Source organism: Fukomys damarensis, unplaced genomic scaffold (assembly GCF_012274545.1).
Source record: "Fukomys damarensis isolate Sample0158 unplaced genomic scaffold, DMR_v1.0_HiC HiC_scaffold_2, whole genome shotgun sequence".
In the NCBI taxonomy this organism is placed as follows: domain Eukaryota; kingdom Metazoa; phylum Chordata; class Mammalia; order Rodentia; family Bathyergidae; genus Fukomys; species Fukomys damarensis.
The window spans coordinates 44728911-44751460 of NW_022900914.1; the positions used below are offsets into that span (position 1 = coordinate 44728911).

Genomic DNA, 22550 nt, shown 5'->3' on the forward strand with positions numbered 1-22550 from the left:
TCCTGTAAGAATCTGCCCAGTTATAGTGTGATGGCTCCCATCCTCTGGTCTGCCCCCTCTGTTCTGCCCAAGGTATTTTCTGGGTGTTATGTGTAGAGGAATGTGAAGAAAAAACATTAGACCACTGGGGAAGCATGGTCTTACATTTTCCTAGCCCAGTTTTCCTAGTCTGGGCCAACAGGAAAGTGACACCTGATGGAAATTCCTAGAATAGTTTCTTGTTGCTGCTGTCCCAGTTGGATACAGGACTCCAGTACTTTGATGTGTGAATTGAAGCTAAGATGGCTTTGGATAGCAGCATCCTTGTCAGGTTTGGCACAGATTTGGGTGGGAGCTTCCCAATGGCCCTCTGTGCAAGGTGATGGTAGCGGCCATTTTCTTAGCTTCAAAATTCTGTGACTGTGTGTGGTAGAAGCTTGGAGTTTGGATTTCACTTGGGATCCTTTTGGACCCCACTTGCTGTGTTGCGTCAGGGATTTATTGTCTTTTCAGTCACTTCACATGATCCTTATATCATAAAAGGCAGGCGGCATAATTACTCTTTGCATATCTCTCAGGGAGTAAAACTTTGAACTACCATAAATAAGCAATACTTGCTATAAAGTTCATAAATCAACTGTGCAAAATCCAGAACATAAATTGTGATTTCATTTGTTGTATAGCAGTGTTACAAATGCAGAGAGAGAGAAAGAGAGAGAGAGAGAGAGAGAGAGAATTCTATTTCAAGGCCAGACCTATTACTCATTCTCTAAGTTACCTGTGGCCCTCAGCCATTAATTTAATGAGGCTTCTAGAGGGTAGGTGGCATTCTTACCTCCTTTACTGGTCAATGTAATGGGGTTTGAGGGAGGCTGTTTTCCTGGATCTACCTCTATGAGGCCTTCCAGACCTGTCTCTATGAAAGGTTGCAAGCTTGAACTTGGCAACCCTGGCTGCTTGGACACAACCAAATGGAAGAGGACGAATGGCTGACTTGGGCTTTATCCATCTCATTTTCTCTTGGTCTAAGGTTCATAGAGAATGGGCATTTGGAACTAAATCCTGTAGATCATACCTTGTAAAGAAGAGGCCTTAACCTCTACTCTGAACTCAAAACTGCAAAAAATATGCCTTCAGTTTTTACACTTCTTGAACTATATTTTTTTCTCAAGATTTGCTATAATTGAAAAATTATACATACACACTATGCATATATTGATGTTTCTTCCCAACCTATTGACATATTGGGTCAGATAATGCTTTGTTATCAAGGCCATCCTATGCATTACAGGTTTTAGTAATGTCCCTGGACCTTACTCACTCTATGAAAACCGCAGCTCTCTCAGTTGTGACAACCAAAAATAAAATATCTCTAGATGTTGCCAAATGTCCAGTGGCAGTAAAACCACCCTCAGTTGAAAACTGTCATTATGAATGTATCTTCCTGTCTGTTTATCTCTCTTAAACAAGCTTGACTCATCATCTGTTTCTTCAAGACAGTGAGAAAATAAAAACATAAATTATGTGAAATATCCAAATGAGAATGCATCAAATTAGTGGCAGAACAATGACTAGATATCAGATGTTCTGATCACTAGTGAGCTTTCTACTACTTTCACAGGAGAACACCTTTGCATAGTCTTTAAACACACCAGCTTACTTAGCATTTGGTTGGCCCTTAAACTAAAACCCAGTGCTACGTGAATTAGGAGGTCTTATAGAAGGAAACACCACTTGCATTCCTTTATTTGTTTGGGATACAAAAAATGAATGAGGTGGATGTGGACCACAGCTGGAATCTCTTCACAGTAAGTTGAAATAATGCGTGCTTGTTGCTAAGGATGGCATTGTCTTAGCCCTTCCTAGCACCTGTCAAAGGGACCAGCTAAATGAGGGACACCATTGACCTATTCTGGGATTTTATTGGCAGATGATTGTGATAGATTTAGCTTGATATGCTAGTCTTCCCCACATTCTCATGTATTTTTTGGGGTAACTTTCTTTATATAAGTCACAGTGGAATGGATAATCCAGAACTTGCATTAACTATGGAAATATAGAAAGGCAAGAAAATACGGGAATGTCAATTCTATGTAGCAAGGGTGAGTAGATGAAAAAAATATTTATTTGTGTCTTGATACTTAGTAAATTTTTTATTCTGGTCTGCAGTTATGTGAATTTTGACAAATCCAGAGTCATGTAACAACATGTAACCACAGTCAAGATACAGAACAGTTCTATTACTGTAAAATCTTCCTACTATCTACTCCTCCTTTTAAACCTTAATCTGGGAAACAACTTCTCTGTCTCTATTCTCTTAGTTTTTGCTTTTACCAAAATGTCATATAAATGGAACTATATAGTATGTAGTCTTTGGAGTTTGATTTCTTTGTTCAAGATAACTCATTTAAGATTCATCCATGTTATTGCTCATATCAATAATTTTTTATTACTGAATATTATTCCATTATATGGGTATTTCCATTAATCAATTGAAAGATATTGGGTTATTTTTAATTTTTTAGAAATTATGTCTAAGTTACTATAAATATCTGCTTATAAGTTTTATCTGAATGTATTGTTTTATTTCTCTTGAGTAAATAAGGAGTAGGATGGCTGGATCATATGGTGGGTGTGTGTTTAACTTTGTGATAAATTGTCAAATTGTTTTCTACAGCAGATACACCATTTTGCATTTCCACCAGTCACATATCAAGGTTCCAGTTGCTTTTCATCCTTACTAGTTATTGACATTATTAGTTTGCCTTTAAATTTTATTTTATTCATTCTAACATGTTTGTAGTAATATCTCATTGGGATTTTACTTTACATTTTTCTAATAACTAATGGTGGTTGGCATCTTTTCTTGTGGTGAAGTATCTGTTGATATATTTTGTTCACTTAAGAAATTATTTGTTTTCTCATTGAGTTTTGAACATTCTTTATTCACAATACAAATATTATGTCAGATATGCGATTTGCAAATATTTTTATCCAAGCCATTATTTGCTTTTCATTCTCATAGTACCTTTCCAAACCCCCAATTTTAATTTTAATGAAGCCAAATATCAAATATTTATTTTAGGAATTGTGCCTTTAGAGTCAAGAGGTATTTTTAATAATCTGGATGTTCTGAGAATACTAAAAACATTTCACAAACATTAGACTCATTCTTTCAGCTCCTGCTTACAATGGCTTAAAATGCTATCTTTCATTGTTTTCTTCTCTAGTTCTGCCCACGTGAACACACCCACACATTTAGGCACAAATTTCCTGTGTCACTTTGAACCTTAAACCCTCTTTTTCAGACAGTCCAAAGTCGTAAAAATTACATTTTCCAAAATAGATTTTATCATTGAGAGGAAAGTGCTGGAAGATTGGAACAGCCAGTGCTATTTTTAGGGAACAGCCCTCTGCAATATAATTTTTGAATTCTGTTTTTCAAAATTATGGAAGTTAATTTGAAGTAACATTTTGGAAACTCATCCCCCCAAATACATCTATCCTTGGTGTAACAAAATCCAAACATCAATGAATTTCCATGTTCAAGTCAATTAAAAAGCCATTTTTATTTATGTCTATTTTGGAACATCTTCCCATATATGAAAGGAAAAGATGTTTTCAGAGGCTTTTATTGAGTCTAAGTACAATTACTTCCTACTTCTTTTGAATTTCATTTTACATCAGTCCATTCTTTGGTTTGTTTGTTTGTTGTGGGAGTTGAACTCAAGACCTCACACTTGCCAGGCAGCCGCTGTGCCTGCTGAGCTAAATCCCCATTCATAGTTGGTATAAGAAGGGAATGTCAAATAAGAGGTGGAAGGAGGAGAATGGCTTAGTTCACAAGTTACGGTGTGGGGGGGTTGAACAAAATCCTTTTTCTTCTAGTTAAATTCCACATGTAAATATTTACTATTTCCTTTTAAATGTACCCATGGTTGCTCATTATAAAGTATGTAGGCTATTTCATGTATGATGAATCTCTAATAGGTACATATATTAAATGTAATAAAATCACTTCCTTAAAACGTACCTATAAAGGATGCCGGAAACCTGGCAGAGTAAAAAGCCCCAGAAATACCTCCTCACCTCCCCCAGACAATGATTACCCTTTCAGAATCCATTTGATGGAACTGTTGCTTGGAACTCTGGTGTCTCACGCAAACTTGAGTCTTCCAGGGGAAGACTTAGAGATTGGATTATACTTCATTTTGGTCAGTCTCAGCTCTGGTAGCAGCACATTTCCCACCCCTAGCCCTGGGGCAGGCAGCTAGGCCCAGGAGCAGCTTATGTTCACCTTGCATGAGTTAGGATGGGTAAAATGAACCAGGCCTCCAAATAATGGGAATCTGTGCTTCAGTGACTAATTGGTACTTCTAATCACTGTGGGCAGACAAGGAAATGGCAATGAAAAAGTGGCAGTAATTTTTGGTATATTTCTCCCCGTTGTTGCAAGATCCTTCCCCTCTGATTAAAATGACTCGGAAGATTTAAGAAGCTGTGGTCTTTGTTCTCCTTTTCTTCATTTTTTTTTTCTTTGTATCTCCTTTTGGGAACCAGAGATTGAAAACTAGGACTTTCAAAAATAACCATATATACCAGGAAATTAGAAAGTCACTGAATACCTCCCAAAGGGGAAAATAGCAAAATTCATAAAGAATCTCAAGGGACCTTAAAGAGTCAAAATGGTCCTAAAAAAAATAGCTGGGGTAATCACATTTCCTGATTTCAACTTACTACAAAGGTATAATAATTAAAACAGTATAGTACTAACATAAAGACAGTTGGATAGACCAGTGGATAAGAATAGATTGTTCACAAATAAGCCTTACATATATGGTCAAATAATTTTCAACAAGGGATCCAGACTAGTCAATGATCAAAAGACAGTCTTTTCAAAACAGGTACTGAGAAAATTGGATACCTACAATCTAAAAGAAACAAGTTGTACCCTTAGTTAACATCATACACAAAAAATAAAGTCAAGCTGGATCCATTACCGAACTATAAATATTAAACTATAAAACTCTTTGAACAAAACATAGATAAAAAGAGTCACTATTGGGCCGGGGATTTAGCTCAGTGGTTCCACAGCCTGCCTTGCAAGCACAAGGACCTGAGTTTGATCCCCAGTACCAAAAAAAAAAAAAGGAAAGAAAAAAAGTCACCATCATTGGACTTCATGATTTCATGGGTACAACTCCAAAGGCTCAGATAACAATAGGGAAATTAGGTTTCCTATACTGTTTATACTGATTATCAAAATACACTGTCAATAGAGTAAAAATGTAGCCCAGAATGGGAGAAAGTATCTGTAAATCATACATCTAACAAAGGACTAATATTCAGAATGTAGCGATAACACCTAAAACTATAGCTCCCCCAAAAGAAAAAATCCCAACAATGACAAAACAACAGCAAAATCCCTAAAAGTATCCCATTATAAAAATGAACAAAGGACTTGAATAGATATTTCTTCAAAGAAGATATACAAATGACCAATAGGTACAAAAAGATGCCCAATATTGCAAATCATTAATGAAATGCAAATCAAAACTGTAATGAGGCAGCTCCTCATATTCATTAGTATGGCTACTACCAAGAAACAAAACAGAAAACCAGAAAATAAAAAGTACTGACAAGGACGGTGGAGGAATTGGAGCCTCTGTGTACAGTGGATACTTGACTTACAAACTCAATTCACTCATGAGGCCAGTTGTAACTTCTCTTGCTCAATTGAAGGCTCAGGCTCCTCTACCCAGCTTTCAAAGTCTCTCTCCTATACACAGGCAGATCTCAGTGTCCTTAGAGAAACATTGGCCCAGGATTTCGCAGTTAACCCCACACAGGCGAGGATGTTGCAATGTTCCTTCCAGAAATCTTTAAGGGTTAAATCTGTGTCTGAGACCATCTGGAAGCACAAGTGGCTTGCATTTGGATCTTAATTCAAGACTTTGGTCATAAGTTAAAACTAAAATTCTGGTTGTAACCCAAGTTAGTTGTAAGTTAGGCTGGTTGTAACTTAAGGGCCCACTGTACTCATACAGTGAATGTAAAATTGTAACACCACTATGGAAAACAGTATGGAAGTTCCTCCAGAAATCAGAATAAAATCATCATATAATTCAGCAATCCCACTTCCAGTTAGATACTCAAAAACTTTGAAAGCAGTGTCTTGAAGAGATAGTTATGTCCCATGTTCACAGAAGCATTATTTCTGATAGCTAAAATGGGGGAATGATCCAAAAATCCATTGACAAATGAATGGGTAAACAAAATGTGATATATACATACAATGGAATATTTATTCAGTCATTAAAAGGAAGACATTTCTGTAACATGTTCCATCATGGATGAACACTGAGGACCTTATGCTGAGTGACATAAACCAGTCACAAAAGATGAACATTGTATGGCTCCATTTATATGAATTACCTAGAGAAGACAAATTCATACAGGCAGAAAGTGCAGTGGTAGTTAAGAGGGTCTAGGGAGAGGGAATGGGGAATTGCTGTTTAATGGGTATAGATTTCAGTTTTACTTGCTAGAAAGAGTTCTGGAGATGGATGGTGGTGATGGTTGCACAACAGTGTGAGTGTACTGAACATTCACTTAGATTAAGATGTAAATTTTATATTATGTGTACTTTATCACAATAGTAATAATTGGAAAAAAAAACCCAAGTCAATTGTTACATGTTATTTTTGCACATTGAAAAGGTTGCCCACTATTAGACTGGCCAGGCTAGGGCTATTCAGAATTGGGAGTGAGTCCTGGGTGTCATGGTGCCTGTCTGCTGAGTAATGGTTCCCCTTCTTTCATTTTCCGTTTGTCCATGCATAATTTCTGCTTCTTGTGCCTCTGCATGCAGTCCTTCAAAGCCTAGTTTGTCACCCAGTGACTTTTGGCTCAAACAAAGAAAGAATGGCTTCTTCTCTGAGCACTGTGAAGGGGTGGCCAGAGGCAAAAAGATGCCTCCCAGCAAAGGCCAGCTCCGACCTCTGAGAGCTCAGGCTGGATCAGACAGAGGCATCACAGTTGGCTTGAAAAATGCATACGGAGGAGGAATCAGTCCTAACATTTTGTGAAGACCTTGGGTGACAAAAGGGAAACCCGCTAGAGCATTTTTCACACAGCTGATAAAAGTCTGACAGCTTCTAAGAGGAAACCAAACTGCCAGATGTCAGGAGCAGAATTACAATATAAATTCTGCATTCTGTAAGCATAGTCTCTCTGTCTCTCTGTCTCTCGTCTTTCTGTCTGTCTGTCTGACTGTCTTTCCCTGTCTCCCTGTCTTTCAGTCTCTCTCTGTCTCTCTCTGTTTCTGTCTCTGTCTCTCCCCATATATATCTCTGGGAGGTCAAACCTCCTAGAAGTCTAGATGGACATTTCTTTCTGGGTGGCCTCAGAGTTCCCTCTGATGCTGGAATTCAGCTGTGCTTCGCTCCACTGCAAAGTGTTTGAACAAAGTTGACTTTCCAGGAAGCTGGCCATACTGGACACACCAGGACCCCCATTCATTAACTGATAAGTGAAAGAGAGGGGAGATGGAGGGGCTGGGAGGGAGTGTGTATGTGTATGGTGGAACATCTGGGTTGTATCATTTGGTGTGGGTTGGAGGAGTAGAAGGTCTGGAAATACAGGCCTGGGAAAATGGGCAAGCTGAAGTTCAGTGCAGTGGCTGATGTATGGACTTAAAGAAAAAGACTAAAAGAATCTTAGAAAAAGGATTTTTTATGCAAATGTTTAAAAGATCAATATAGAAAGCATAATAAACCCCTAATGTATACACCCAGTACTGAAATACAAAACTTATTAAGATTTAATCATATTTCCATCTCTTTTTTTCTCCCTTCCCTTCCCTTTCCTGAGGTATTTCCAAGCAAATTCCAGGCATGATATAATTTTTCCTCCTAAGGCTTAAGTACACAGTTTGAACAGTGTAAATATTCTGTTTCTCACTACACTGCCCTGATGATCCTTAACAAAGGTCATTCATAATTTTGGGGGTATCACCTGTCCTTTAGCCATAGCAAACAGCCTCAATTTTTAATAGATTCTTTTCTATCAGATTGTTTTGCAGGTTGGTCTTACCGTGAGCATTGTTCACAGTTTATACTGTCAGTAGGGTTTAATTTGTCATCCAGGGACCACTGACTCAACCAAAGAAAGAAATGCACAGTGAAGTTCAGAGTCACATCGGATAAAGGGCTAGACTTGCAGCCACCCAGGGCCCTAGGCTGTTGCTGCCTTGGAAGCATCCTCACTGTGAAATGCAGGTACTTGGTTATGCATATAAAATACAAATATGTGAAGCATCCCAATGCACTGTTTGTGAATGTTAGTGACTAAGCAAGCAAACTCCCTTACCGAAATGAATGACTAGCTTTGACAATGGAGGCCTCTATATTTCTCTTCATGCTCTTAATTTGTCATATCTTGGACAGGAGCTTACAGTGGTAATTAGTCCTCTATGATGAGAATTATTCTTCCCTAAATTCCAGGCTGGGAAAGCCTACAGTTTCCACATGTGCAGTTACTTGACAACATTGTCAACTTAGGCTAATTTTACCAAGCAGTTACCAAACCTTCACTTTGCTTTGTGCTGAGAAAGAGGCAGCTCTGGGGTAGTGGTTAGTAGGAAGTGTTCACAATTCTGCAAGCTTCTTGTTATTACACTTGGCTTCCTGTTATGCAAAGATAGGCGGAGAGAGCCTGGTGAGGTGTTGCAACTGATCGTGACACACAGACCCACAAGAGGCAACTGTATTCTAAACAGCTAAGAAACACCAAAGCCCCTGAACGTGAATACCAGCGAGAGGTCTTGGAAAGACCCAGATGGGAACATTGGAAATGTCCCAGAAAGGTGACCTAGACCAAGAGAATTGGCCCCAGGGCTTGAAAACTTGCAATACTTGTTCCTATCTTGAATTTTTAGAGTTGCTAGGAAAAAGAAACACACACACACACACACACACACACACACACACACACAGAAGTTGGCTCTCTCTTCACTATACTTCATCTTGCTACTGAGATATTTTTACCTTTTCTGGCAAGAAGACATCTCTGTATTGAATCCCTTTCCAAAGTAGAATTTCCTCTTTTAGTTTACAACATACACTTGTCAAGCAATGAAGAGGATTTCTGTAAGTCATAGACTATGGGAAAGCTGAATCCACTCTGATCTGGAGTACAGAGGCAGGCATTTGGAGAACAATTGTTAGATATTTCTAGGAATTAAGTTACCCAAACTTGTCTCAAGGGTGGGTACGCTGGGAAGAGCCCAGTGTTTAATTTCAGAGCACATGGAGAAAGCTCTTTCACTGTCATCGGTCTCACAGCTCATTATCTTTTATAAGGGATGATATTTTTTCATATCAAAAAATGAAATTTAGGGGCGGGGGGTTTAGCTCAGCGGTTCGGTGGCCTGCCTTGCAAGCGCAAGGACCCGAGTTCAATCTCCGGTACCAAAAAAAAAAAAAGAAATTTAGAATTAAAAGTTAAAAAGCACAGAGAAGTAATCGTAGATTAGGATAAATTTCTCATAAAGTACAAATGGTAGGTAGGTCTTAAATCGGAAAGATTTTAATGGTTTCTCCATTCCCCTTAAATGGTGATTGTTTTTAAATGGACAGCAGTTTGCTTTGGGGATGGAAAAGAAATTTTTAAAAGTAAGCCTGGAGGCTCTAACATCAAATGTTCTCATTTTCTTCTGGGTGGAGAGAGAGGCCCCTTATCCCACAGGGTGATGATGGGGAGTGGGAGGGCCGTTGCCGGAGGAGGGCGTGGGCAGGGCTGGACCCATCTCTGTTGATCATTTCCAGGAGGCAGTGGTGATGGCTCCCTAGCAGCGTCCTCGGCCTGAGGGGCTGCTGTTATGCAGACCTGCAGGGTTGACTCAGTCTTCCTCCTTCCCTTGTCGTGGTCACCCTGGGCCTTGGTGAGACTCTTCCAGTGCGCTTGAGCAGAGAACTGGCTAAGACCTGGCAGGATTACCTAATATGTCCTTTTCCTGTTGGTGTCAGTGCAGCCTCGGAAGCAGACCTGAGGTTTCAGTACAATTTCTCTGTCACTGTTTTTTAAAGCTGAGCCTTGTAGAAGATACGTAGGATGGAAGTAGTAGCACTGACTTGTTTATGCTCAGTACTGAGGTGAAATGGATGGGCCTGAGGCACCGGTGCTACAGTTAATGTGTCTCCAAAGATCATGTCGGAAATTTAATCTCTCATGAAACAGTTTTGGGAAGTAGGACCTAATAAGAGGTGATTGGGTCACAGGGCTTTGCCTTCATGAATGGAATGTGATTAACTTGAGAGTGGGCTAGTGATCACGAGAGTGGTTTATTATAAAGCTGAGTCTGGCCCTATTTTATTCTTCTGCCCCCCTCCCTCCATTCTCCCTCTCTTGCTCTCTCACCACGGCATGATGCAGCACAAAGACCCTCACCAGATGTTGGTGCTGTGTTCTTCAATTCTCATCCTCCAGAACTGTAAGCCAATATATGTCTGCTCTATATAGAAGAACTAGTTTCAAGTATTCTGTTATAGCCTTAGAATAAAGACTAAAATAAGATGCTTCATGTGGTAGGTTCAGAATTGTGGTTCTGTCTCCTGTCCACTCTTATTCTCTATCTACTTTGATTTGCAACGTAGATGGCACTCTCTCTTTATCACTAGCATATGTGTTCTTCTCTGGGTTGTGTGGCCAAGTGTGGATATTGGGCCTTGAAATCAGAATTCTATCCATGTAACTGGAGCAAATCATTTTACTTCTCTGAGCTGTAGTTTCTTGTCTTTAAAATAAAGGTGACAATACGGTACCATATAGAGTTAGAGCATTCAATGAAACTAGATATAAAAATGCTTGCAGTGTGGTAATTATTCAATAAGTAAATCAGTAACTATAGTTGTTTGTTATTACTAGGTCAGGGATCATATCTTCCACTGGCCACTCTGCTTGAATGGGCACAAGTGAACAAATCCAGAAGTCTCACAAATAGGTAATATGCTAATGTTTGTTGCAAACGTAAAATTATCACCATGGGTAAAGTGCAGGTTGGGGATCGAGGAGGAGCAGGAAGTGAAAATAGGTGGGGCAAAGCCATAAAAATCCAGACTCCATAGCAGGAAGGTTAGGCTTTGTCTTTTATGAGGGCAGTGGCAGGCTCATCAGAGGCTTTTAGGCAGGAGAGGAACTTGAGTTTGTGCTCTAGAAGGATTGCATCATAAAGTCTGTGCTGACCATAGGAAGGGGCAGGGTTCTAGACTGGTTGGTCAATGGGGAAGATGTCACTCAGCACATCATAGAGACAGGACTGTGGTGGGTGGAAAGCAGGAAGAGGTGATTGTCAATACAAGACAGGGATGGTAGAAGGTGAGAAGTGGGACTGTGGTGAGCTTGCCTAAGAGTGTGGTGAGCCTGAGAATTTCACTGAGGTGCATGAGAGCAGCCTGGTAGATGGGTGTACAGCTTCAGAGAGAGGTATGGCTGAAGCCAAGTGAATTTTACTCCCTTCCAAATTCATTCAAATGTGGCTCCCAAACTAATGCTCAGCTCCTGTCAACACACTGAGAAAAATCTTCAATAGATGACCCCAGCTGTGAAGGAGCTACTCACACCTCAGCCACATAGTCACAGCCCTGGGCTGTTATGGCTTTGCCTAGGCTATTTCCACTTCCTGCCTTTCCTCCATCCCCATTCTGCACTTTACCCATGGTGATAATTTTATGTTTGCAACAGTCAAGTACCAGAGAAGACAGATTGAGAGTAGCAAGGAGACTGCCTCACAAGTAGACCTCACGAGCCTTTGTAATTTTTTTCAGGGCCAGGGTGTTTGAAGATAGGAAGGTGAAGAAAGGAAGTGACAGTGTTTCCTAGCTGACTTCTCTGTTCACACTTCCCTCTTTAATTTTCTCTTGCTGTAACTTGGGGCACAAAGCAGCTCACTTCTATTGCAAAAATAACATCCCCGAGAATGTGGTGCTTTCAACTTCTCACCTTGCTGGTACCATTCCTCAACTTCAGTGTGAACAGGGCAATTACATAACTCATCTGTGTTTCCTATGGTCCCCTTTTGCTTAGCAACTTGAAATCGTTCTCTGTTGTCTCTCAAACCAAGGTTGAAGTCTCACACTGCAACCCAAAGACCCTTGATTTCTCTGCCTTCTAGTCTATTACGTAAAATGCTATCCTGCCTTTTGGCTTATTTCTCCCTGTGTTTTGTAATGAGAGGACTCAGGTTCCAGGATGTGCTGACCAAGCAGAATCTTCTGGGATGACAGAAATACCCTCTCTGTGATGTCCAGTACAAAGGCCACACTTGACACTTGCAAGGTAGCTGGGTGTGACTGAGGAAATGAATTTAACCTCACTTATTTTAATTCATTTAACTTTCCATGGCCATTCGTGGTGGCTAGTGTACTAGACAGCACTGTGCTAGCTAAGGGCTTGTTCTTTCTCTTTCCTAGAGTGATAATGGGTTTCTGGCCTCATTGAAACTTCATTTCCCACTTGTACCAGAGCATTCTGTAAATGCTGAGCACCTGCTTTCTCAAATTGCCTCCCATCAGCCCTCTCTGCAGCCCATGTCTGGCCCAGATCTTCCTGAAGGGCTGGAAACATGCACTATGAGTACAGAGACTGGCTCACAGGCAGAAGTTATCACAGTTTTTATTTTCTTTATGAGAAATCTCTCCATTAATAGTAGCAGACCTCTTTATTTCATCCTGGAACAAGCCACACCCACAAAGAAGAGTAATTGTTCTAAGAAACCAAGACCCACCGAGCTTTTCTTTCCAAAAGGCCTGGCTGGTAAGCCATGCTGGAGGTCAAGACAGGAGGGCCCTCTTCACATGAGACAGAAGGTTCTCCTGCTTAGTTTAGTCACTGGCTCAATGAGTCCCTAGCTGTCACCCCACAACCACAGTGTTTGGATTAAATTCCAGCAGTGTAGAGGTTTGGACTGAACCATCCACATCTTCTAACTTGAAACATAGACCAGGGGCCCATGGTCACACCAGTTATGATGAAAAGACAAATAAGCATGAAAGAAACACTGGTGGATATACGGTGAGTGGCAGCATTTTGGATTATAAAATAAAGTTAGTCAAGGTCTTAGTCATATGTAGATAGACAGGTGCTTGCCTTGCTGTCTCAAAGTCATCCAGCCCCCTCTTCTCCAGGCTAAGAACACAGGGCCCTCATGCCTATTCTTACTTTTGATTGACCATTCTGCAATGCATAGGTGCTTCTAAGGAAGGTTTGTTTGGGTTACTACTGTTTTTTCCATGACAAAGGATGAAAAATTTCCCAGAAGTAAGCACAAAACAATACCCTCGCAACTGAGTTCTGTGCTGGGTGAACTATCTTCAATCTGTAATGCTTCACTGGCTTCTAACCCCTGCCCTTCTTCTGTGCTGCTGCAGATCTTCCATTTCTCCTGCCTCCCATCATGGTCCTAACAAGGTCTGTGGGACCATGGGCCTGGGTCTCACAGCCACCACACAGCAACCCGTATTACCTCTCCTGTGTTGTTGTCATTTGGTGGCATCAGCTCTGAGCCATATAAAATTTCCTTTTTACACTCCTACAAGGAGCCATACCGCCATATCTCAGGCTGCTTCAGGTGGATGGTCACAGAATCTCACTGGAATGGGCGACACTTGGCTGCTGTGGTGGTGGTGTGGGAGAGATCTGACTGCCTCAGTCTTCCACATCCTCCAAAGGTTTCATGTGTGAACTGCATTTCTCATTTCTGTCTATATCTGCTCTTTTTCCAGGAGAATAAGAGTCTTTGGAAGGGATGTTCTTTGACCTATAGAGACACAGAGCTCTACATAGTCCTTCAAATGCCCTCCTCTCCACTGCACTCCTGCCCAACCCCTCCTGTGATTCCTTAGGAAGGTTTATGCAGCCTTAGAGTAAGTGATCACCCCAGTGAAAGGCCGTGAAAACAGTGACTAACCAAGAAGAAAGATCTAAAATAAAGTTCTTAATTGTAGTGCCAGGACATACTGATATAAAGCAAACTCTTTTCAATCATGCTGCCAAATTGTCATTAAAATATCTAAATATTTTAAAACTATAACCAAACATATGTGATTTGTGCTGAGGTTCACCCAACAGGGTGTTGCAGAAAGTGTACTTTGCAAACTCTCCAGGTCCCTGGTGAGAAGGAGAGTGACTCCAAGCTGAGACCCAGGTGTAAGGGTTTGATACAGGGATACAGAACACTTCTAAAGTCAAGGGAGCCCAGTCAGGGCAGAGTTATCTTCCGACAGCACTACAGCATAGAAGGGTCGAACATTAAATAGGATGATAGCTCTGCATTCAGTTTGAGTCAGCACAAGGAAATCTATCATTTTATACAAAATTCTAGTATTCAAAGTATGCCATGAACATGAATAAAGGCCAAGAGCCACAGGCCTAGAAGGAAATAAAAAGTGAGTAATCAAAACCAATGGGGAGGAGTTAGCAAACAGATGTATTAAAGATAGAAATGAAGGAAGAAAGGAAACTTGATAAAGCATATTTTGAAATAAAAGTTGAGAAAGCCCTCAAAGACAATCTCCTACCTTGTAGTATGAAGTAAAATTACTTGTTGGTAAAAAGAATAGTAGAGTATGCTTACCTTTGATCAGGAACTATAGTAAGTGATTGGTATGTTTATTTAATCTCCTCTCCACAATTCCACTGAATAGAAATTAAGTTTAACAAGTAAGGAAACTGAGGCTGGGAGAAGTTGTATAGTTTATTCATGGCCAAGGAGAAAGGAAGAGAAGTGGCCTAATCAGGTGAGAAAAGGGGGGTCAGAGAGGAGTTAATCATTCAGTTCAGCTATGTTGTGAATGTCCCCAGGATCATTAAAAATCAAGGGGATTTCCAGCAAAGGGATAGGAATGCCAACTCTGGGTATTAGCAAGTGTGGGTGATCAGGTTAAGATTAAGCATCCAAGGAGCTCTAAAGTAGTTTTAGAGTCTTTATTGGACTGGCTGGGAAAGAAAGAAGGTGGGCATTAAAGGAAGCATTGAATGGAAACCAGGGTAATTGATAGGTTGCCGTGCATGTTAAGAGAAGGAGCGTTATCCTAGGTAGAAGTCACCAGCAGAAAGGATGTGGAGGCACAGGTCATGACTCAAGTGACAGGCAGAACTCTGTAGGAAGACAAAATCCAGTCATAACATACAGTGGGTGGAAGGGTCTGGCTTCAGAGTTCTAGTGCCAGTGATAACCAGACTGGAAAGGTCATAGACATTGCCCAAGGCCCCTGGTCCAGCATAAAGTCTCAGTGGGAAGAGGGCAAAAGGGCACTTGACATGTGGCAGGAAAATTCAGGAGGCGTCAACTCCCCGCATCCTGGTCTTGTGAATAGGCTGAGGGGTTAGTAGGGTCTGTTGGAGAAGGCTTCTGTTGGTCAGTGAGGTCTGCGCTAACGCACCGGTGCCTCCTCTGAATGGGCCACTGTGGACTAATGCCCAGGCAGCTTCTGGTGACCTCTGCAGTTGTGTAGGACTCACCCTTAACCCTCAGAAAATGAGGCATTATTTTCTCCTCTCTCTGTCAGTACTAACTCCCACGCAGGAAAAGGAAGCACCTTTTGTCAGATGCTGCAGCCACTTCCTCTTCAGAAGGCTCCAGCCAATCTTTCGATTTGCAGAATGTGGGGGCCGACAGCAGCTGCTGGACCGTATGTGCACTGGTCTGGGTCTGGGTCTGGCTCTGATCAGGAGCAGACGGGCCACTCGGCTCCTGTCCGGGTCATAAGGGATTTTCTCTGATGCCGATGTGGCCCCCTGAACTGGACTTGGCGGTGGCCCACCCCACTGTTCAGGCCCCCTTGGGGCTTTCCTTTCTTGTCTCCTTCTCACTTTTCACTCACTGCTTATGTCCCTCAGTCAGTCGGCTGGTCTGTTCCTTTTTATAGCTCGGTCCAGGAGCGTGATGACTGGCGAACAGATGGCGAACTTTCACCCTTCATCCACCCTCAACTCTCTGGAAAGGCCCATCAAGATGGGTTGGCTGAAGAAGCAGCGGTCCATCGTGAAAAACTGGCAGCAGAGGTATTTTGTGTTGAAGGCGCAGCAGCTGTACTATTACAAGGACGAAGAGGACTCGAAGCCGCAGGTACCAGCTGGGTGTTTATTTCTGTTCATAGGGCTCTCTGTCTTTGGGCATAATGAAGGTAGGCTTACACTGTCCTAGAGGAGAAGTAGGCACATCCATCTGTGGAAGAGTTGCTTTTGTCTTTTCACTACAAACTGAGTTGCAGAGATGACAGAGGGGCCCTTCACAAGGTAAGTACTGTGGAGTTTCCTTAAGTGTATGGCTGAGTTCAGGCTCACAATGCTTTGGAGACTCAGAATCAGAGAAAATACATTTGGACTCCATAAAAAAGACTTGCTGCTCTTTGATTTTTTTTTTTTCTCAGTGAACATATACGAAGCATTTAGTTGTTTGTTGTGCATAATGTGTTTATGCATAAATGTTCTAGTCCCAGGGACTGTTCTAGGTACTTGAAATGAGTGAGAAAAACAGGCTAAACATCTCTGCCATACAGAGTTTAGACCATGGAGGGAAAATAGAAAATAAACATAATAAATTCAAAAAGTATGCAGCTTTTTAGAAAAAGATTAGTTCTATGAGGAAAAAATAGAATGATATAGGAGAGACCTAGAGTTTGGGGAAAGTGTTGGTAATTTTTAAATAGGATGGTCAGAGTGGCCCCCTAGACGGTGATATTTGTGAAAAGAAAAGTGGATTTCTGGGAAATACCATTCCAGACAGGGGACAGCTGGAACAAAGGCCCAAAAAGGAGCGTGGTTGGCCTATGTGGAGACTAGCAGGAGGTCGGTGTCATGGACAGGGTTAGAGAATGAGAGCCACAGAGGCTGAGGTCAGAGAAGTGAGACAGGGGGCAGGGGGCACACATGTGAAGGGAACTGTAGGTCACCGCTATGACTTGAACATGTGCAGTAACACGGGAGGCATTCCAGGCACGCCGGAGGATAGAGGTGACACTCTTCAGCTTGTATTCTAAAAAGAGAGCTCTTGTTGCCGTGTTCTAAAATAAATAAGGGGCTGGGCAGGGATATGGGTAATCTAGGTAAGAAATATGATGTTTAGAATCACAGAAGAGATATGGGCTAGTGGCAGAAAGATTCTAGATATACTTGACCATAGAGCAAACAGGATTTCCTGGTAGAGTAGAGGGCTACAAGAGTGGGCTTTCATCTAAATCTTGGGCCTAGGTCTCTTCTCCCTACCTCATGGCTTCTTCATGTCTACTGTGATGTGCAAGAGTGAGAGAAGGTGCTGTTAACAGTAACCCTGGGGATAAGCTGGAGTCCTGGACAGCCAAGATGGCTGAACACCTCCTAGAGATCCTGTCTGTGGGGTTTTAGAAGGGTAGGATTGGCCAGAAAGAACCTATTAGGTTAGCTCAGTGGTTCTGCATCCTGTCTCCCAAGTGCAGGGACCCGAGTTTGATCCCCATTATGAAAAAGAACTTATTAGGGAAAACAGAATCTAGAAACTTCTGGACCCAGGGAAAAAAAAACAAAACAAGAATGGTAAGAATAAGAAGCATATGGATTTTGAGGATGGGTGGGCAGGTGGATGGAAGACAAATGAAACAGTCTTCTGGAAAGGGCAGCTCTCTATACGGGCTGGCTTGAGGACCCTTAACACTGCAGCAGGACTTGGTAAACCAGCCCTCCATGTGAGACCCTGTGGTCTGCGTGTCTGTCACTGTGGAGGCCAGGGAAGCACCTTAGAGACAGACTTCCTTCTCTTTATGACCAACGCAGACTTTCTCACGGCCAAGCAATTCCGAACTAAGACAGGGGCAGAGGGTGCAGAAGATAACACAGGAAGCCTTCACACTGCAGAGAGCAATGCTTTGGCCATCACAAATCAATGAAAAGGGCATTGGTGGTGGTGGTTCCCACAGTGTAAGGATGACAGGGTTTGAGTGGGTTGTTTTGTTTTTTTTTCCCTAGCTCCACCATTGTCTGGCTGTGTAATTATTTAATTTTTCTGTATCCTTCTTTCTCCCTTTATCAAATGAAACAACACCACCTGGTATGCATTTGTGACATGATTCAATGATAGAAAGCCTGTGTAAAAAGATGTTTTATAAAAACATTAATTAGCCAAATGGTAAAGTAAATATTTGAAGGACTTTGCTTCTTTTCCCACTTCTAGGAAGGGGACCCCCAAGACCTTCTGAGGATTAAAATAGCCTGGGATAATGAGGGGAAGCTTCTCCTAAGATGACAAGGATGATTCATTTTTAAGAAATTTATCAATATAATAATACATCAGATCAATAGGGCAAATGAGAAAAACCACATGACCCCTAAAAGGTGGCCAAGAAAGGCATACAGTAAAATCTGACTCTTTTCAAATATACAAAATAAACTTTTAAGAATACAATGATATTTTCTTAGAAAGAATAATTATGTTTTACCATGTGTTGATGTGTGTATTTTGATTGCAGAGGATATACACGTAAATGGTAGTAAATTTGGGGAATGCAGAAAAATACAAAGTGAAAAATAAAAATTATTCATAGTCCCATCAGCAAAAATAGCCATATAAATCTAGCTATTCTTATCCATAGCTATTTATAAAGCTATCTATTATAAAGGCAAAATTAGTATAATATTACTTAACTAAAGTAAAGCAATGTGTCATGAATATTGGTCCCTAATAATAATTATCATTCTATAATGTAATTACAAATAGAAGCAAAACACCTGTATAGATGGTCTATAATTTCTGTCTGTCGGAAATGTGGATTTATGTTTATGTATCATTATCGCAGATCAGAATTAAGTAGCTATCCTTATAGATTTCATAGTTATTATGGTATTAAGATAAAGAAAAGATCTAAATCTATTAAAGCCAAAGTACTGTTAACTGTATTGTCATTTAAATTTATTCCCAAGACAATGAAAAACCTAGAAATGAAATGAGAGCTACAGACTAGAGCTAAAATTTTGAGAAAATGCAAAGGTACATTTCTGATTTAGATTTCACACCATTCATGATTCTGAAAAATTAGAGAATTAAAAGTAAAAAGTAAATTCATAAAAATATAAGAAGAAAATATCATTATGTTTAAGTTTTAATTTCTTTTTTATTAGTATATATTTTCAATATATGATAATTACATTTGTTTTGGGGACTTGGTACACATACATATTGTCTTTTAACCATTTTACTTCCTCTTCCTCTCCTAATGTCCCATTTCCCCCATCCTCACATCCTCTGGGAAACTGAATTTTTAAAATTGTTTATTGGTACATTTTAGGTATACAGTACAGTTACCTTCATCATTGGGATCTTGTACCTTTACATGACGGATCTTGGTTCTCATTTTTTCCTCGTCCCTGCCCTCCTTTCACCCCCTCCTCTCCTCCCCATTTACAAATACTTTATTTCCATTTTTTCATTTTCTCATGTTTTTTTTTCTTTTCCCTTATTACCTTTCCCCTACCCTTCCCACTTTCCCTACACCGTTAGCCCTTTTCTTCCTATTTCACATGGTCAATTATCTTGTTAGGATCTTATGTACTGTTATAGTTTTTCACACCAGAGAAACTATTCTGGGAAGCTGATTTTTAAAGCACAACATAGATTTCACAAAGAAAAGACTAATTTCATGAATATAAATTTATCTTAAAAATCAGCATTTATTATGATTTCAAGTAGTAAACCAGAAAAAAATGTGTATTATATGTGGTAAGCAGATATTCTTAACATTTAAGGTATTCATCCAAAGCCATAAGAAAAATTTAAACTGTTCAATACAAAAGTGAGCAATGATACAAATAGACAATTTACCAAAGAAATGTAGTGGCCAGTAAACATATAGCAAAAAGTTCAAGCTCAGTAACTAATAACAACATACAATGTAAATTAATGAGACACCAATGCCCTTTATCAAATTGGGAAAAGTTTTCTAGAAATTTTAGTAATTGAAAACTAAGAAAAAAATTCACATGCAAAACTTGTAGAAATGAAAATCTGTACAAGCTTTCTGGAGGCTATTCTGTTTTTTTTTAAAAATATAAACCCTTGACCCCCATTTCTAATAGCAGAATTTAGCCTACAGTTTTTCTGTCAGTTGACCAAATTTTCCATCAGGGTGTGGAGGTGAATGCTTCTGACAGCAGGTTCTCTGCTGGGGAGTTGATCTGAATACAGTATCTGTCAATTTCTGTGGTATAGATATTCTCAGTAAGATAGATTCAAACTATCAGCGTGATATTACTGAATTCAGAGTGGAGAAGCCATAGCACATTAAACAGCATTTCTACCACACAGAGGAAGTAAATGTAATCAACCAGAAATAAATGTAGTAAATAATAAGGATATGTGATAAATTTTAAGTAATGTTATCATTGTTTGCTATAAAATAAAACATTTTATCATAGGTTTGTGTAGTTTAAGTTTTAAGAATGGCTGTGCTTAGCAGCTGGCCTATAGAGTTCCTGAAAATGGAACAGTTTGTCCTCACGAACCAATGTAAGCTGGCCGTCGTACATCGTTGCCACACCTGTCTCCCCTGCGGCAGGACATGTGGCTTTCAGTATGACCCTCCTCTATCAGTTCCACACAGAGGCCACCCTTGTCAAAGTGCAAAGTAGGTGAAAGCGGTGATAGGCAACTCGAGTCCTTCCCTTTTTGTGACAGTCCCTTCCTCATCAGTGTTCCTCCCTTCACTCGGACTGGTGTCTCTTCCTCCAGCGCGCCTTCCTCTATCTATTGACGATCTTGCAGGGTCATATGCTTAGCGTGAGGGAAGCACCTGCACTGTTACACACTGTTACTCAGTGTGAGTGAGCTGAACTCCCATTGTTACTTATTATGGCAAGTGGGATGTGTAAGTAAGTCCTTACTGTACTCTATACTTCTGGAATCATACAGACCAATATTTGAATCATATCTTTTCTACTAACTAATTCTGATCTTGGGTCAGCTAATTAAGCTTTCTAAACCTTATTTCTCCGTGTCTCCAGTGGGGAAAGCTAATCATCTTTCCTTCACAGACTTTCTATGAAGATCAGATATGCTAATACATATATATTCAGGGCAATCAGCGGGGACTCTGGCACCTTGTACCTGCTCAAATATAAATATAAATATATAATTTTTACCTGATGAAATGTTTTGGGTACCACCTGACATAAGGAAAGCAGATACTTCTGAAGTTGGCTTTCCTTTCCTTCCTAGCAGTGCTACTTCCAGTCTAAAAGTAACACGACCTTTGATGCTAGCGCTGTAACTCATCCTAAGTAACTCATTCAAAGTAGCCCAGTAGCATCACAGTCTTATGGTGATTTTTTTGGAAAGCATTGATGTGATTTATAAAGACAGTGAAGATCAAGTAGAGGGAGGTGTTTTCGTTTTGAGTTGTTTTATTCTTTTGAAACAGGGTCTCACTATATATTCCAGGCTGGTCTTGAACTCATGATACTCCTGCCTCAGTCTCATGAGTCCTGGGATTAAAGGTGTGCACCACCACATCTGATTGAGATTATTATCATGCCTAGTACCACAAAAAGTGTGTGTGAGGGAGCACAGGCTTCTGGAAAGTGCTTCTTGGTAGCTCTTGCGGCTGCTAAGTTACTAAGTCCTCTTAAATGGGTATCTGTGGACAGTCTTAAGTGTCCCCCAGAAAAATAGTATGGTGTCAGCATTGTCTTCACTGAGAGCATTTAGCCATGAAGTTGGGTCTTGGAAAGGTAGGGTGGGGCAAGTATTGGTAATGGCACCCTCTCAGCCATCCTCCTGTCAGGACCCTGTCCTTCTTGCTCTAGGCTCCTAGCTTGCTCTCAGCGGGCTGCCACTTAATTGGACTAAGGCCTGAGCAACATCAGAAGAGCTCCGTTCAAACTGAGCTGCCCTGCTTCCACGCTCCTCTCCACCGACCCTCCTGCTCATCACACCCTTGTTATCCACCTGTTCTCTAACAAAATTTCAGTCTGTAGGTGATAGATACAATGCTGCTTATCTTAAAAGCCTGATTTGAATCTTTCAGGGCTGTATGTATCTACCCGGAAGTACCATCAAAGAGATTGCTACAAACCCAGAAGAAGCAGGGAAGTTTGTCTTTGAAGTCATTCCAGGTAGGTGCATTCCAAGTTAATTCCAAGAGGTAGGAAAGAGGCTTATGACACCCACCTTTTACTCCTGGATCATGGAAGTCAAGGTTTCAGTGAGTCCTTCAACCAATCATCTATCCAGTTAGGATCATATGACAGTTCTGCTGCATACGGGTCAACCAGACCTAATAAGAAACGATAGTTTCCACTTGCTGTACGCTTAGCACGTACTCGGTGTTGTATGTAACATATGAGGTGTGACAGAAAAATGCAGCAAATGTTTAAATTAAACAAAAATATTGTAGTACAAGACAGATTACCCTTAATTCCCCTCAAGCACACTTGTCTCATCATTCTTGCCTCTGTGTGAAGCGGTTCCGGAAGTCCTCTTTCATATCTGTAGTTGCCATATTATGGCTGCCTTGATGTTCTTTCAATACTTTTATCTTTCATGGTCA

At 40.6% G+C, this 22550-nt stretch overlaps 1 protein-coding gene and 1 long non-coding RNA gene across 7 annotated transcripts in view; one reads left to right on the top strand and one right to left on the bottom strand.

Moving 5' to 3' along the window:
* Window positions 1–22550, top strand: part of Arhgap25 (Rho GTPase activating protein 25) — an 80842-nt gene that overhangs the window by 18825 nt on the left and 39467 nt on the right. For 2 of the 6 annotated variants that reach the window (XR_777428.3, XM_033764467.1), the window contains 2 exons: window positions 15906–16105; window positions 22029–22116. Coding sequence is in view for 5 of the 6 variants with exons in the window: in XM_033764467.1 (XP_033620358.1) it covers window positions 15906–16105; window positions 22029–22116 (288 nt within the window). In the remaining variant the exon portion in view is untranslated. Of the gene's footprint in view, window positions 1–8041; window positions 8259–10959; window positions 10982–11330; window positions 11356–15654; window positions 15669–15905; window positions 16106–22028; window positions 22117–22550 lie in introns of those variants that run through there. The other 4 variants (XM_033764469.1, XM_033764472.1, XM_033764468.1 and 1 more) reach the window with 4 other exon arrangements.
* Window positions 16114–22492, bottom strand: LOC104852155. The gene is made up of 3 exons (XR_777427.1): window positions 22413–22492; window positions 22172–22277; window positions 16114–16179 (listed from the first exon to the last, which is right to left on the bottom strand). It is a non-coding gene; the product is annotated as an uncharacterized LOC104852155 (long non-coding RNA).